Source organism: Mycteria americana, chromosome 4 (assembly GCF_035582795.1).
Source record: "Mycteria americana isolate JAX WOST 10 ecotype Jacksonville Zoo and Gardens chromosome 4, USCA_MyAme_1.0, whole genome shotgun sequence".
Taxonomy (NCBI): domain Eukaryota; kingdom Metazoa; phylum Chordata; class Aves; order Ciconiiformes; family Ciconiidae; genus Mycteria; species Mycteria americana.
The window spans coordinates 15,965,090-15,982,384 of NC_134368.1; the positions used below are offsets into that span (position 1 = coordinate 15,965,090).

A 17,295-nucleotide genomic window follows, 5' to 3' on the forward strand; every position below is an offset into this window, starting at 1 on the left:
CGCCTGCGCCGCCGCCGCCGCGCCCGGTGCACCTCAGTAGAGCTCTACACGGCGCCGCCGGCGGGAGCGGCGGTGCGGCGCTGGCCAATGGGGCGGCGCGGCGCCGCAGCGGCCGCTGAGGTCAGTTCCGTCGCCGCGGTGGGCCGTGCTGAGGCGGCGGCGGCGGCTGCGGCGGCGGCAGGGGGTTCGCCCTCGCCCTCGCTGGGGTAAGTACCTCAGGGCGGAGCGGGAGGGCGGGAGCTGCGGGTCGGGTCGGATGAGGATGATGATGAGGAGGGGGAGGGGGAGGATCGGCGCTGCGTTTCTTGTGCGTCCGGAGACAAGGGGAGCGGTGGTGGCTGGCGGGGTCTGCCCCTGAGGGAGGCAGCCCTTTTTAATCTCGGCCTCCTCCGAGCTAGGTAAGGGTCCCCCACCCTCGGCCTGTGCCAGCCGGTTCAGCGCTGCGCCTCGCTGCCGCCCTGCCTGCGTGCCTGCCCGCGCGGGGGGGCCGGGGGTCCCAGCGGCGAGCGCGGGCTGCGGCCCGTTGGGCCGCGCGGTGCTGCCCCCTGCGGGCCGGCGGCGGCACTGCGCGGCGGCGCGGGCGGAGCCGCCTCCCCGGCGGCGGCGGCGGGTGGAGGTCTGCGCGGCCTGCGGAGGGTCCGCCACCCGCCCGGCCGCTTTCGCCGGGGCAGCGGCGGGGCTCGGCCTCCGGAGACGGGCCGTCAGCGAGGGAGCCCTCTCTTTCCCGGGAAGGCGACAAGACTTGTCTGTGGGTGAGCTGGATGGCCAGGAAAATGGAATTTTTGGTGTTGGCTGGCGGCTGCTGCTGTCTCGTGGACGCCATCAGGCAGCTTTAGACTCGACTGGACTGTAAAGCTGTTGTCCATGTTTGTCATCTTGGTCTTCTTCCTGAAGAAAAGAAGCTTTCGGGTTAGTAACTGTATTAGCAAAATAGAACATCCTGTATTTTGTATGTAAATTGTGTTCTTTAGAGAACTATTATTTAGAGAGTTCTATTTGGGCATAAGATTCGCTTAATTAAATCATACATTAAATTTTGTTGCAAGAGAATCTGTCATAGAAAAGCATTACCTTGGACACTTAGGATAATTTGGACATATAAAATGACTTGGATTTCTTCTAAATAAATGAGCTAGTGTTATCATAGTTGTAGCCAAAGTGTCCTGAAATATACATTTAATAAAAAAAAGCCTGTTTTCTTATTAAGATGACTGATGGTATTTTACAGGATTTTGCTAGCATTCTGTTCTGCATTGTTACTACAGTAAATGGTTATAGTCAAGGCCCTTTTCTTGCACATACAGATAGTATGTGGCTAATTTTAGCAGGATTAAATCTGTAGAAATGAATTTTAGCATCTACATGAGTGTTTTGAGAACTGGGCACAGAGGGATATGTACTTCTAATGGGACTCTCCCCCCTCCTCTCCCATTTTCTTCAGTGCCATACATCCTTGCTTTATTGCTTACAGGCCTTAAAGCTTAGAGTATGGTAATGTTAAATACTAGTCAGTATGCTTTGGATATACAGAGAGATTTTGAAAATGGTTGTAAATTGTGTGAAATGATGAAATGTGCAGCTTAAATTTAAAAGTTGATCATACATGTAATGATAAACAACTGTATAAACATCGCTGAGCTCTAAAATCCTACTTTTGATACAGTAGTTATTTGAGAATGCCTTGCTTAACTTATTGCAAGACCACCAAGCAATTGAATGATATGTCAGAAATGTGTATCTTTCAGATACAAATAAAGCTAGGCCTCACTCCTAGAGCCACAGAGAAGCAGACCTCCATTTCAGTAGAATACTGTATAGTACATATATGTACCTGACTTCTTACAGTGCTAATAAATGTCGATAAATTGGAAAATTTTTCACCTATGCATTCTAAAAATAGTGATTTACTTTTAATCGGTATTTTGCATAACTTTATATGATAAGTAGTAAAAATGTTGAATAATTGAATTTTTTCTGTAGAGTGAAATAACTGTATATTTTGTAATAAAAGTAAGCTCTGAAAACCTGGTGCATGGTCTTTGCTTTTCTTAATTCTTTGCATTGACATTCCTTATTCATGTTGATGGAAAAACTTCATGGGAATTTCAGATACAAAAAGCATTATGACTTTGTGATTAGCTGTTATTGTGAAAGAAAATATCTTTTTAAGAAGAAATAATTGTAGATAAAATCTCTTTGGTGTGTTTGAATAGTTTGTCTTTAATACAAAAATCAGTTCTTTTAATTATTACAATACGTTATACTTGAGTGAAGCGCTTTGGATCTCTCCCAGTCATTAGGCCTAAAATTAATGACTGATAATTGCAGCTACATAGTTGGATCAGTAGAACAGTTAACTCTGCTTAACAGAGATAGTCAGACAAGGTAATTTTAAGCTTACATAGATATTTAAGTTTTTCACAGAGACCTAAATTTTACACACTGTATCTTCCTGATACAGTGATGCATAGTGTCTTCCAATTCTGTTTAAACTTTTCTCTTAGGAGATGACTTATGTGGGCTCTTCAATACCAAAGCATGCCTTGATTGTTGGATGCAGTCTGTGAACTTAGTGTGTGAGAGGTGTGCGCTTTGCTGAAGTAAGGTCTTATTTATTTGATCACATATGATGAATGCATGCTGCTCATTGCACCCATTTCATTAATGGCAGCATGCTGCTCGTCACACCCATTTCATTGATAGCAGCATGTAATTTGCGATAAAAAAGGGAACTAAAACAGTGGAAAATAAATATTTTTCTTTGAAATGATGAACAAAGTATTAATGTGTTTGAAGTAAATGGAAATTTCAGGAGTATGGAATAATGGGAAGACACTGGCAATTCCTGTCTGACAGTGGCCACATCAGTGGTTTGTGATTTACTGCAGTGCAAAAAACCTTGTACTGGATGAATCTGGCACAGTCAGGCTGCAGAGGATGTTTCTTCCTATTTTTCTTGGTTTTAGTTGGTCTTTGTTTTTTAACCTTTATGTAAATGTGATATCCACTGTTTGGAATGCCTTTTGACTCCTGCAGATCTGTTGATCTCTGTGTCTTGAGCAGCAAGGTTCAAGATACACTAGTGTTAGTGAAAGGTGGGAATATTTCCTTTCATTAAATGCCCCACTTTTTAATGTCACTGAATTGCAGGTGTTCGGTAGAAGGAGTGAATGAGAAAGTCTGGTTTATATTCCTTCTGTTGTCCTTTTTCCATGCCCCTGTAAGTTTTTTGCTTCCAATTTTTTTCAAAAATACTAGGGCCTCTAAATTTTTTGAATTTCTCCTAATTCAGTTACCTTATTGTATTTCAAAGTATTTTCACAAACTTGTTCTGAAAGACAGTGATTGGTGATTTTAACACTCCTAGTATCTCTTACTCCATTCTTCATCTATCCTGTTCTTGTGTTTGCCATTCAGACTCTATGTAGACTTTCAGGTCTTCCTTTAATGATATCTTTGGATTGGTCTGTGTGCTCTGCATTTGATTGTAACTTGAAAAATTGAGTATGTGTCTTTCAATTAAGTCTTCTGAAGCATGTCTCTGCTAACCCTTTAAATATCAAAACAAATCTTCAGGGGGATTGTCCCCGCCCCCACTCATACGGAGTGAACGGACACTGGGTTGCACCACCCCTCTGTGTACATTGATGGTCTCATTTTTCTGAAGTAATCAGAAAAAGCAAATTTTTTTTTTTTTTTTTTCTTCAATACAAGAATGAAATTACAATGTACTTTTGGGCTTGTTTTATCCAAAAAAATGATGAAGTGGAACTGTTTGCATCAAAAATTTTCTTGCTAACTATTTGGTGCTCAGGAAACATTGGTGAAAAAATAGCTAGGGTGACAACAGTAGTGTCATTCATTCCCAGTGTCATTTTCTCCAGTTCATTCCCCTTCCTACTCAGGGAGGGGTGGGGAGCCAGTGAGCGGCTGTGCGGCTGCTTGGCTGCTGGCTAAGATGAACCCACTGCACATCTGAAATGCAGTTGCAGTAACTCCAACAACATTTGAAACCTGGATCTAGCAACATGGTATTTGTCACAGGTCTAAATGAAAGCTTGCTTTTGGGGTTGTATATCTATTTGTTTGCATATATAAAGCTATTTGAGTTAGGAAAGTTTAGAAGGATTACTAGCTTGTTCTTTGAATTACCTCTGTTAAATTTTTCTAGTGTCCTCTTGGACTACACAACCCAGATCTCTCTGGTAAATAGAAGTGTTCTTAAAGTACTTGACAGTGTGTTTTGTATTTTCTTGCTCTTTAAAAGTGGTGGATCCTTTTCCATGTTGTCTCATAAGGTGAATTTTACAGTGTTAAAAAAATGTAAGAAAACTCTCCATGTTCTTAATACTGTTTTTTGTGGTCAAGGATGTTGATGGCATAAAGTGCTCTATGCTTATCTTCTGGTCAGTTCATGTGGAGTGCAGTTTCAGTATCAATGGATAGCTGTTAACAGCAAAAAAAGGCAAATATTGATCTAACTTCACCCTTTCCTTTCAAGTACAATTCTAGTTCTTTCTTAAAGCTGTATATAAATCTTCAAAGCATCTTTGGTCTGTATCTTGAGCTTATCAAGTTCTCTTATTATCTTTCTCCTGAAATGAAAGAGTGGATCTCCTGAACATAGGCCTACCATCACACTTATGTGTCAACAAGATTCACCTTCAGTCTAAGAAATGATATTAGCCGGGGAAGAATGGTCCATCTGAGACTACCAGAAACCTTTGTTTTTCTTTCCTCTTTAGAATCTGGATAATAGAGGGCATAATGTTACCAACATTAGAATTGCTTAAAAAAAAATCTTAAGATCATGCAACAGTAGTCATGTATACGTTCCTCCTTCCTGGGAGGCTGCCATTGATGTGTTTTTCACCTCGGGATATAGAGGTTTTCCACATAGGGATGTACAGGTGTCTGCATTGCAATGAGATGAGATTACTACAGTCCTAAGAACTACCTGCTGAGGAGTTTTACAGGTATGCAGCCATCCATCTGCTAAAGAGTGAAGAGCCTGTTATGTTGTCCCTAACCAGTTTTCTAACTTATTTTTACTGTTGTTTGAGGTTATATCAGTACACTTGCTTTTTGCAGAGCCCCATCTTTAGGGCAGCATTCCTATAGCAGTTAGGCATATTGGCAGATGGAGCACAGGGAGATGCAAGAAAAACTTTCTGGATCAGATGCTTACTCCTGTCAAGCCATTGTGGAGATGTACCATAGCGTAAAGTTTTCCTCATTCATGTAGGGCTATTGTAATAGGATTCTACTTAGGTGGTCTCAGCACTGTGCTTTTGGAGCCCAAATTAGGCCCTGCTTTCTGTAGATAGACTTGGAGAGGAACTGGATTTCAGGGGCAGAAGCCTTCTGGAGGATGTACTGAAATCTAAGGGAATCTAGAAATAACCTCATGAAATAGGGTCTATACGTGAATGCAGGTCTGTGCAACAGTATGTCTGTAAGTAAGAACGTTTGAGTAAGAAAGATGTTGAGTAGATTTTACTTGTTGCTGTTAGGTTTGGACTTTATCTTGTTTTATGTATGTCTCAAAAAGCTAATTTAGTTGTTTATTTTCCGAATAACAGTGATCTCAGAGTCTTGGCAAAAGGTTAAAGGCTGAGATCTTGTTCATGTTAGAAAAGAGACAGTGCTGGAACCTGTAGGGCCAAATACACTGCACAAGTTAATGTGGTGGTTTTACACTGATATTACTGTTCTCCTTCTGCCTTCCGTTGCATTGTTTGTTTTGCTTGATTGACACATTCTGTATTATCAGGATGGAGTGATTTATTTATGTGCTTGTCCACATATATAGAAGTGATTACACTGTGATATTAATAGAAGTGGAAGTAATTAATTTTGCAGCCACAGATTGTTTTGACTTCTTTACTCTGAGAACATGTGAAGTATAAATCACACCTTGTAATGAATTAGTGTTCAAGACTCTTTGGATCTGAAACGTTGGCACTGATTAGAAAAGAACTTCCTTCTGTACTTGAGGAATTTCCATGCTAACTTAAAAATCCTTATATTTAAAAACAAACTCATAGCTGCATGTTTCTAGTAACCATTGTAGTCACTCTCCTTTTTCCTGCTGGGATTCACAAATGAGTGGCACCTGCAATGTTTCATAGTATCTTTTCCCGAGTTAAGGGCTGTATATGAACTGAAATCATATTCTGCTGCTCAGTTCTGTTACCAAGTGTCGTTCTTGTTAGGCTTATAAATAGATTTCTTAAATGTAAAATTTTTAATGACATGGAAGAAATAGCATGAACTCTTTAGGTTTTGATGCATAGCAGATACTTTTATGAACATTTTGAATGAGATCAAATGTTAGAGGATTATTTGATTTGGTATGTTTTGCTTAGAGTTAATAGTCGTATGTGCAGAATACAGTCAGTGGTATATTAACAATAGACTTGCCCTCTGTAATTCAGCTGTAGTCTACTAATAGTTCCATTATTAGTTCATTTTATTTCAATGATCAGTGAATTGTAACTGACTTAATCTTCTGCTTTTTATTCTTTAGTGCTGCAAGTTGATTGAATAAAATTGAGAACATGGAATATAACATGGATGCAGTTCCTTGAGCGCTGTTTCTTCCAAAGTGTATATTCTGCAGATTGTTAGCCTGAATGATTGATTGATAAGCAGCATACACAAGACTAATATCAAGAAAACATTCTGTCTGTTGCTGCTGTGTTTGACAAAACTGGTGCAGAGTCACGTCTTCTGAAATGCAGTTGAAAAAAATGAGGGAAATTTTACCAAGATTGTACCCTGGCCAAGTTAATGATAAAAATAATTCCTTAACTACATCCCCAAAGCAATCTTCTGAGGATAAAACAAATCCGTCAAAAGGGGATGATGACCAAAACTGCTGCTACCAAGGGACTGAGGCTGAGAATAATAAGTTGTCACTGATAAGCTGTATAAAATGCAGAAGTGTTCAGAAAATTTCAATGCAAGATATAGAAAAGCATAAGAAGCTTGGGTGGACTGAAGACAAAAATTTCATCTGCAAGAAGTGCAGTCATATTACACCACCAGCTTTCCATTTTGTTCCTGAGGGTGCCAATGCTGTAGACTTTGAAAAACGTGAAAAAAAATCCCCAAGTAAAACCCAGAAAACATTTAAAGTTAAAAACTTTCTGCCAGGTAAATACTACTGTGATAAATGTAGATTTTCAACAAAGGATCCTTTGCAGTATAAAAAGCATGTAGGTCAACACGAAGAAATTAAATTTATTTGTTCCCACTGTAGTTATGTATCCTACACCAAAGGAGAATTCCAGAGGCATTTGGTGAAACACACTGGAACTTTTCCGTATCAGTGTGAATACTGTGAATACGGTGCTGTTAGACATGATTATATAGTAAAACATACGAGAAGAGTACATGAAACACCCACAAAACGGCTTTCAAATACTATCATAAACCACAAGCAAAAGAAGCCGAGTCAAAGCACTTTATTTGGAAAGCAGAAATACGGTAAAATTCCTTTTCAGAATGAACTTTCAAATTCGTCTTCAAATATGGTTTGTGAGATTCCAGATAAAGTAACTAAAACAGTCTTTTCGTCTCATGAGGTAGAATGTAGCGTAAACACAGCATCAGTCCAGGATAAAACAATATTGGAGCCATCTGAAATAAGCGTATGTGAGAATCAAAGTGTTGAAGTTGAGGTTTATTCTCCAAAAATGGAGCCTTTACAACCTGGGATGCCTTTAACAGTAATTGCACCGTCTGAACTTGTAGTTCCTTCTAACTGTTTAGCTCAGATAGTAGAGATTAAAATAGTGAATGGAGCACAACAGCTGGTTCTTAAACTAATTCCTATGAAAGAAGCAATTTACAAACCTGTGAACAGTGCTGAAGAGGAACTTGAGAATCAAGGTATAGAAGGATCTGCGGAAGGAAAAAAAACATCTTCTGTATCTCAAAATGAGTTACTAACCATGGAAGTGAATGTAGACAAATTATCCAGTGTTAGCAACCAGCTTAATTTGGATAGTCCATATGACAAGAATTCTGAATGTTTTTCTGATTCTCAACTCTCAGATTGTAACTCTGTATCTATACAGAGGGAAGATGCATCAAAATTATGCTTTCATTTGGTGAAAGGTATTGATGTCCATTCAGGTGTTATAGAACTTTGTTCTCCATCTCTGGTGATGAATAGTACTGAAAAAAAAAGTGATCTTAAATCCTCAAGGTGGGAAGTAGATGGAAAAAATAACTTACATTATGACTTGTATTGTTATGAAGAAGGTATGGATATACCCCCTCCAAAATATGCTGCTATTTCTGAAGAGAAAAGTTCCAAGAACATTTCAGTGGAGGCTGCTCAGGAGGGCAAAAATTCCTCCTCTTCTGCAGTCCTTAAACAAAAGGATACATTGCCTCTAAAGAGGGATGACAAAGAATGTAGGAGTCTGCCAGTCAGCTCTACAGAAATACATTTAGCTGGTAAGGGTTTTGTTAAAAAATCTGTTACATCTTCTGAAGCAGGAAAAAACTTTCATGTCACTAAAACTCCACCTTGCGAGGACGTGACTTTTGGCTTTAGCAAAGTAAAGAGAGCTGAAACCATAAGTCAAAAGAACAATCTCCTTCTGGAGTCATTAGAACTACAGAAGATGGAAAATAAGGACAACCCTTTTGAGGGACCCGTTATTTCGTCTGTATTTTCTCTTAGCTCTGGGGCTGAAAATGTTCCAGAGGGTGTCAGATGGGATGACACAACATGCAATAAGAAGTCAGCAACACTGCTGTGTAGAAAGATTGCTCAGCTCATGTCTGCTGCTGAATCTAACATGAAATCCATGCCTTTGAGATGTCAAGCTTCTAGTAAAAAGGTGCTTTTCCCTCAAGAAAATTCAGCAAGCTGTGAGAGAGTTGTTCCTGCCATTGAAGTGGAACAGTCTGCATCTTTGCCTCAAGTGCATGGTGGAAGCAGTGTGATTAGTAGCGAAGAACACAGTAAAGATCAGTTGCTTACATTTGCAAGAACATCTAAAAGCAGGGTAACTAAAAATTCCCATGTTGCTACTCCAGTGTTTATCCCCAAAGGGACAATGCTGAGAGTGCTGAATGCTACTAGCAGTCAAAAATCAAATGGAATAGAAAACAGGAGTGAAACATCAGCTCCTTCTTTGTATTGCAATGAAATGTTTCTGCCTCGCCCGGTTCCTGTTAGTGTTTCTGAGACGTTTAGTAGTAATTTGCCGTGTTTCCCTAATCAGAGTGAACCGAATGCTCAGTCCCAAAGTATATCACTCAGGCAAAGACCAAAGCGAGAGGCAAGTGTTAAAAATAATAGCAAACAAACTGGTGTACCATTTCAGAAAAGCAGTGATGTGAGCAAGCAAAGCAAACCTTACTCAAAGAGTCAACTACGTCCCAAAAATAAGGTGAAACAAGCAAGCTTCAGGGAACTTCCTAAGAGGAAGACAAGAACTCCGTCGGAAACCAGTTCCAGTTCTGACATGTCGTATCTGTTGACAGCAAGACGTCTTCGGCTTGTCCCTCTGAGAATGAATCAGCTGATAAAATGTCCTCGTCGTAACCAGCCAGTCGTGGTACTAAACCATCCTGATGTTGACTCACCAGAGATAATGAATGTCATGAAGACTATCAACAAGTACAAAGGTCAAGTCCTGAAAGTAGTTCTATCAGAAAGGACAAGTAGTTGTCTTGGTGTCAAACGTTACCGAAAGCGTCTTACTCTTCAAAATGTTGAGACAGGAAACCAAGCAAAAAAGCAGAGTATGCTAAAAATGAAACTAAAAAAGACCCATAAAAACAACTACCAGGTAGTGGAAACTTCACCAGCTGAAACACTTCAGTGTATGTTTAAGTGTTGGTTTTGTGGAAGAGTATATATGGACCAAGAAGAATGGATAAGTCATGGACAGAGGCACTTGATAGAGGCAACCAAGGGTTGGGATGTTCTTTCTCTTCCAGCAAAAAAGCATTAATTGAGAGACTAGGGGGGGTTCCCCTCTTATTTTTAATGAGTGCCACTAACTTGCTTGGAAAGTAAGATTGAAAGAACTGCTTTATTTTGCCAGAAGGTCTCTACTGTTAGCAAAGTGGGAGAAGGGAGCAGAGTTACAGAGATACAGAGAAGCTGATGATGAGGATTAAGCACTACTTTGCACTCTCATGTTTGAAATTTGTATTGGAGGTCAACTTCATCTGTTCCATAGGAGAAATTTGAAAAAGATTTGCTATGCAAGCATTTTTCTAGTTACCATTCTCTGTGCTAGGATACTGTGCTGTAACTGGTTTGTGCTAGGTCTGTATGGATTAAAATCTTAGATGATGACATCTTTGTAAATTTAACAGGGTTTAGTTTGCTTTATTACAGCATGGTGTTTCAGAGATCAAGCATACGTGTACTGAAAAACACCTTTGATCCTCTGTGGGCAGCAAGTATATATCACAAGTTTTAGTGGCAAATTAAGCACCATGCATAAAAAGTAAAACTTAAACACAAGTACTCTCTTTCAGTGAAACAAAACCACTTCTGCTGACTTCGGAGGAGATACAAGGGTGTAAATGAAGAATCTGTGGGATCAGAGTTACTCCCACTAGGTCAGATAGCACTAAAAAGTTAATTTTGTTTAGTACTTAGTCTTTATCTAGCCTGTATTGTGTAGATGTGAGAAAGAGAGCAGAACACTATCAGCTTGCTGTACCATCTTTGTTCTGAGCAGGCAGAGCTGGAGATACCATCAGGCTTGGACCGATAGGAGAGAGAAGCTTTTCTCTATATGGTCTCAAGGCTGTTCTGAAATCTAAGGAAGTAATAGCCAAACATAAACCCTCTTACCACCATGCATCCATAGCTTGATGGAAACACATTTTCAGAATTGGGCATTTGGTTAGAACTCTAGTTGGTGTGTTAATGCTTATTAACAGGGGAGACTTGCTGAAGATGAAGACTTCTCAAAATGAAAAACCATGTTGCACAGCTTTTACATTGACAGCGTTGAACCAGATTTTCAGTGCAATCTTTCATCTTTCATCCTTCTTAGTCTTAAGAATTTAGATGTTGTTAGAATATATTTTTTGTAGGTCTCAATTCATACAAGCATGTGCCTAGTTACATATATATGTCTAACATGTATCTACTGACTTCAGTACAGTGTAAACATTGTTCTGTTGCTTAAACGCTTTCCTAAATCAGGGCCAAATTTCAAGTTTTTAGTGAAGAAGAGGGATGGATGATACTGAAGTCTAATGTTTCTGTACATGAACAATAGATGTTTTCTTCATCTTGTCAATTTTAAATCATTTTAAAATCATATAGAATGAACTATATTGAAGCACATATTTACAATTAAAATCACTTCTTACATTTTTACAGGTAAGAAAATCAATACTGACTCTAATGCTGGATGTGTGTTCTATGTTTGAACTGGGACTACGCTTGAAAAATTGGTAGTTCCTAACTCTTTTCACTGTTGGTGCATTTTTGTAAACAGTTTAAGCTGGAAATATTTTTTTTATATACTCCAGCAGATTAGACATTGTTTTGATAAAGTATGTATCGTATCTGTATTGAAATGTAAATATTTTAAAACTATGTCTGACTGAGGCTTATTTTCAAAACCAGTTAAAACATTGCTTTCCAGTCATTTTGCAATACAGTGTTAAAATCCTTCAGAGAGTTGGTGCTTTAAGTCAGATCTTTTTCATCGTGTACACATGGAAAATTTTTGTATCATTTGTATCAGACTAACCTGTTCCACAGAACAAACTTCCTTTTGTCTGTTTTGTCAATAATAATGAAATGACAGTTCTCATTTTGTATTCAAATGGAATTATATTTTTTTAGATGGGTACACTAGAGGGTTTTTTCACTTCATATACTTTGATGCCAAACCTAACAGTACTATTTGCATTTTCGATTGTGAAAATAGTTTCCACTTTAAAATTCTGGCATATCACATATAATAAATGATGAAATTGTTAACTTAAGAAAAAACATGGTTAAAATTCCTCCTTTGTTTTAACTTCTTCAGTCCAGGTTACTGTTTGAATTAGTTTTGTTTCTGTAGAAGCTGCTAAATAAATAGTTTTGAATTTGCTTTGTAAGAGTTGTCACTGGCAAAATTAGAACATTCCTCATGAAAGCTGTACTGGGCAGGCGGGGAAGTGTTGCTGCTCAGCATCATAAACTCTAGGTGGTTTAAGTATACTACTAATGCTTGTCTTTTGTAAGCAAGTTTACTGTTGTAGTAAACATCTGCAAAGCTTTGTATGTTACTGCCATAATCTGCCATTTAAATTGTTAAGCTGTGTGTTTTTCATGGGTTTAATTTAGAACATTTTCTTTTGTTTTAACATGAAAACTTCTTGTAAGTTAAATTGTATGGTGGCTATGAAACTCTTAAAGCAGATTACGTCATGCCTCTTTTCCTTTTTATGAGTTCTGCCAAATTCTACTTAGCAGCTTCTGCTTTGTTAATTTTCATTATTATTAGATAATGTCATGCCAGAATAACTTCCTTCAAGTTTAGTAGTCTCAATGGTTTGAGAGAAATAATTATAATGAATGTTCTCTGGCATTTTGATGCAGCATTGAGAAATAAAAAGGTTGCAAGGAAATAACCAACTCCTAAATTTTTTTAGAGCTAGTTTGTGCCACTACATACTACATCATAAATTGGGTTGGAACGTCATGTTTTGGGCTTGAATGTTTTTATTATTCTTGTTCCTATTCTGTAAGGATAAAGTAACTGAGGCTGCTTTCTTAGTATATTCCAATTACCTAGTCAAACTTCTGAGTGTGCTTAGAAAGGATGGATGCTATGCAGAAAAATACTAAAGTTTGCCTTTCATATTTATAAACAATTTAGTTAAGCCTTCCAAAACTGAAATTATATGAATAAATATTACCGTATTTTTTTGCTGGAAAAATATCACCTTCTCGTCATCTTTGATACACACTGGAACATGTTTTCTTGCTGAGTTTGAAGCACATCTGCTGTTCCTACTGATTATTTTTATATTTGCACATGGTACAAATTCAAAGGGACTATTTGCATAATGGTCCTACTATGTAAGTGGTTGAAGGCTCAGATATGGAATACAAGTATCTGCTACTTAAGCTAAAAGAATAAGTGTTAGTTAAGTAATAGAATTTACATAATTAAAGCTAGCTTTATAATCTGCTCCAATACCTATGAGCATCAAGTGACGCCCTCTGACTTCAGTGGCTGCTGAGCACAGCTTGTTATTATGCAAACACATGCAGACCAAATGAAATTGTTACAGTGAATACCCAGATACGTAGCATTTCATGTGTATTTTTAAAAGCAAGAATTTTTTTTATATGACTGTAGTATGCTTTATTAGGTTTTGCTACTACGTGAGCTTCAGTGACATTTGGGTAAGCAAGACTGAGTTTGGTTTTCGTCTTGTGTTAGAAGATACAATGCAAGATAAGCAAATTGCTCAGTCATTATCAAGATATCAGGAGTCAGTCTCTCTTAACACTTTTCTGTGAATTAATACAATGGCATATACTTCACCTGTATCCTCAAAGTTAAAAACAGTTAAAAAAGTTAAAATTACAAGAATCAGAAAATGGAGTAGATTTGTATTCTCAGTTGGAGAGAAGTTTTTTAGTGGAGCATTTAGAACACTTCATAATATGGGGAGCTCCTCACTCAAAGGCTAATCTGATTTTTGAGACATTTAAATAATTGTTCTATTTACATCTATACAACGAATCGGTGACGTTAAGGCAGAAAACATCTTTTGCGCAACTTGAATGGATATGTAAGGTAGCATTGTTCTCTCTGGGTTCCTGATTTATCCTTTCCGTCAATGAGTGTGATGGGAACATATTTGTAGAAGTCAATGATTTCTTTCACAGAATTAAATTTCTGGGGGGAAAAGGAAAAATTGAAGTCAGTGATTGAAAATGGAATTGACAGATGTTTTTGTCTATAACATTAAAAGACTTGCAAATTACAGCATTAGAAATAGGCCATATTTTGCACAGAATTATGATTAGATTAGATGGAAGCTATCATAAAAGGAAAAGCGCCAGAATTTAATCATCTTAATTCCTTTGTGTCTCTCTGTTTTGTGTAGGAGAAAGCACCTGACTGCTTAGGGCAAAAGGGGAGCATGTCTAAGCCCTGAGAATGCAGTATCACCTGTAAAAGTTTGTGATGGTAGGTGCGATGATAGATTTTGAAAAGATGAAGCAACTATAAATCATTACTAACTTTCCTGTCAAAAGTTACACTTAATTAGCGGTACATGATCATAGAATCATAGAATGCTTTGGATTGGAAGGGACCTTTTCAGGTCATCTAGTCCAACCCCCCTGCAAGAGCAGGGACACCTTCAACTAGATCAGGTTGCTCAGAGCCCCATCCAACCTGACCTTGAATGTTTCCAGGGATGGGGCCTCCACTACCTCTCTGGGCAACCTGTTCCAGTGCTTCACCACCCTCATTGTAGAAAATGTCTTTCTTAAATCCAGTCTAAATGTGCCCTCCCTTAGTTTAAAACCATTGCTCCTTGTCCTGTCACAACAGGCCTTGCTAAAAAGTTTGTCCCTGTCTTTCCTTTAGGCCCCCTTTAAGTACTGGAAGGCTGCTGTAAGGTCTCCCTTCAGCCTTGTCTTCTCCAGGCTGAACAACCCCAACTCTCTCAGCCTGTCCTCGCAGGAGAGGTGCTCCAGCCCTCGGATCATTTTCGTGGCCCTCCTCTGGACTCGCTCCAACAGCTCCATGTCCTTCTTGTGCTGAGGGCTCCAGAGCTGGATGCAGTACTCCAGGTGAGGTCTCACCAGAGTGGAGTAGAGGGGCAGAATCACCTCCCTCGACCTGCTGGCCATGCTTCTTTTGTTGCAGCCCAGAATACAGTTGGCCTTCTGGGCTGTGAGTGCACATTGTTGGCTTATGTCCAGCTTTTTATCCATCAGTACCCCCAAGTCCTTTTCTGCAGGGCTGCTCTCAATCACATCATCCCCCAGCCTGTATTGAAACCAAGGATTGCCCCGACCTAGGTGCAGGACCCTGCACTTGGCCTTGTTGACCCTCATGAGGTTCACATGGGCCCACTTCTCGAGCTTGTCCAGGTCCCTCTGGATGACATCCCGTCCTTCTGGCATGTCAACTGCACCACTCAGCTTGGTGTCATCTGCAAACTTGCTGAGGGTGTACTTGATCTCGCAGTCAATGTCATTGATGAAAATACTGAACAGCACTGGTTCCAGTACAAACCCCTGAGGGACACCACTTGTCACTGATCTCCACCTGGACATTGAGCTGTTGACCGCTACCCTCTGGATGCAACCATCCAACCAATTCCTTACCCACTGAGCAGTCCACCCATCAAATCTGTATCTCTCCAGTTTAGGGAGAAGGATGTTATGGGGGACCGAGTCAAAGGCTTTACAGAAGTCCAGATAGCTGACATCCCTTGCTTTTCCCTTGTCCACTGATGTGGTAACTCCATCGTAGAAAGCCACTAGGTTGGTCAGGCAGGACTTGCCCTTGGTGAAGCCATGCTGGCTGTCTCGAATCACCTCCTGTCCTCCATGTACTTTAGTGTAGCTTCTAGGAGGATCTGTTCCATGATCTTCCCAGGCACAGAGGTGAGGCTGACAGGTCGGTAGTTCCCAGGGTCCTTTCTACCCTTTTTAAAAATGGGTGCAATGTTTCCTTTTTTCCAGTCACCAGGGTCTTCACCTGACTGCCATGACTTTTCAAATACCATAGAGAGTGGCTTGGCAGCTACATTAGCCAATTCCCTCAGGACTCTGGGATGCATCTCATCAGGTTCCCATAGACTTACATATGTTCAGGTTCCTCAGGTGGTTATGAACCTGATCTTCCCTTACAGTGGGAGGGACTTTACCCCCCTGGTCCCCAACATGTTGACACTTTACACTGCAAGTTTCTTTGTGCCTTTTTAAATGTACCTTTTATTTTTCCATTCAGTTTATTGAGAAAATTGCTATAAATTCCCTTTAAAGTATGGAACAAGAAGGTGCTCAGCAGGCTTTTTTAGTCTTGTTCTCTGGTATTCAAAACAATGACATCCTCCAAGCCCGTTCCTAAAATAATAAAGGTGTGGTTCGAGATTCCTGAACTGATCAAGCAGCAACAGAAAGCTGTCAAAGGTATTTATCCTCATCTGTCCTGGTGGGAGTCTTTTAATCCTACCATTCTGATGGTTAGCAGTCCTTCAGTTTAAATAGTTCTCTTCCCTGTGTGTAACTTGTAAGCTGTCATCATACCACTAAGCTGTCATCACATCAGTGTTTCTCCTCTTGAGCTGTTCTTTGGCCTCATTGGTATTAAATCACTAGAACTGTACACAGTAATGCAAGCTTACTGTGACATTAATACTTATCCTGTATTTATATTATGTCACATTTACTGTAAGCATGGGCATTCACTGTATATATGATGGTATCTCATGGTAGTCCCTGTCATCTCCATCTGATCCACACCTTGTATATAACAAGAGAATCCAATTAAATCTGTGATTTGGTGTAACTATTCCTGTATTATTTTAAGATGAAAATTATTTGATCTCAAAACCAGTATGCTATTTTTTTAAAGTTTTGGTTTTATAATTTTTACTTGTATACATTTGTTTCACTTTGCTGTTTTGTCTTGCCTTACGTTCAAGATCACTATTGCTACTAGAAGTCTAGGCAAAACTGTGGTTTGTATTTCATGTCATACCAAAGTAATCCTAACTTTTTTTTATTTTTAACTTGCTCTTTATCAGCACCAGTTCTTTTTCTGTTTTCTCATGTTTTTTGTTGGTTGGAAAGTTAAAAAGTCTTACTGTAGTTGTTGATCTGCTTTGGAAATTTGACTTGGCTTCACTTGGCTAACGTCACATTATTCATCACTGTACCTTTAAGCTGTAGTTCTTTGGTAATGTGGGAAAAATGTCTCAGCTGTTACTTAGATCTTTTTTTTCCTATTTTATTTCATCCTGTACTCTTGTTTGAGTTAGTGAGATTTAAAATATTGACCTCTGAGTCTCTTCATGGCTGCTAGAACATGAAATTGACTTAGACATCATACTAAGTGAGAACTGATGATCCAGAACTTTACGTCCTTGGCCCTTTTAATGGAAATGCACACTTTGTTAGGTGTAAAGACATGTAAAGACATAAAGCTGAAGAAAATTCAGTACTTCAGAATTGTTCATTTCCCTTCACTGTCTGAAGAGACTCAAACAGATCTCTGCTGCCTTAGGAATGTCCTGTCTGCTGGTCTCGACTATTCTGGGGAGACAGGA

At 39.3% G+C, this 17,295-nt stretch overlaps 2 protein-coding genes across 4 annotated transcripts in view; one reads left to right on the forward strand and one right to left on the reverse strand.

Moving 5' to 3' along the window:
• Positions 1-83: 83 nt before the first annotated feature.
• ZNF518B (zinc finger protein 518B) lies at positions 84-12,884 on the forward strand. Of its 3 annotated transcripts, XM_075499762.1 has the most exons (3): positions 262-909; positions 2,505-2,600; positions 6,530-12,884. In XM_075499762.1, the coding sequence occupies exon 3, from the start codon at positions 6,738-6,740 to the stop codon at positions 9,978-9,980; it is 3,243 nt and encodes a 1,080-aa protein (XP_075355877.1). In that variant the 5' UTR covers positions 262-909; positions 2,505-2,600; positions 6,530-6,737; the 3' UTR covers positions 9,981-12,884. The 3 variants fall into 3 exon arrangements, with proteins under 3 accessions (XP_075355875.1, XP_075355877.1, XP_075355876.1); XM_075499760.1 differs by lacking the exons at positions 262-909; positions 2,505-2,600 and adding an exon at positions 84-206; XM_075499761.1 differs by lacking the exon at positions 2,505-2,600.
• Positions 12,885-13,754: 870 nt separating this feature from the next.
• The window catches only part of CLNK (cytokine dependent hematopoietic cell linker), a 35,153-nt gene continuing 31,612 nt past the window's right edge, over positions 13,755-17,295 (reverse strand). The window contains exon 16 of the mRNA XM_075499763.1: positions 13,755-13,901. Coding sequence (XP_075355878.1) covers positions 13,755-13,901 — 147 coding nt within the window. The remainder of the gene's footprint in view (positions 13,902-17,295) is intronic.

Bases quoted from the DNA above. Each gene is read 5' to 3' on its own strand.
- ZNF518B (XM_075499760.1), top strand. From the start codon at position 6,738: ATGCAGTTGAAAAAAATGAGGGAAATTTTACCAAGATTGTACCCTGGC.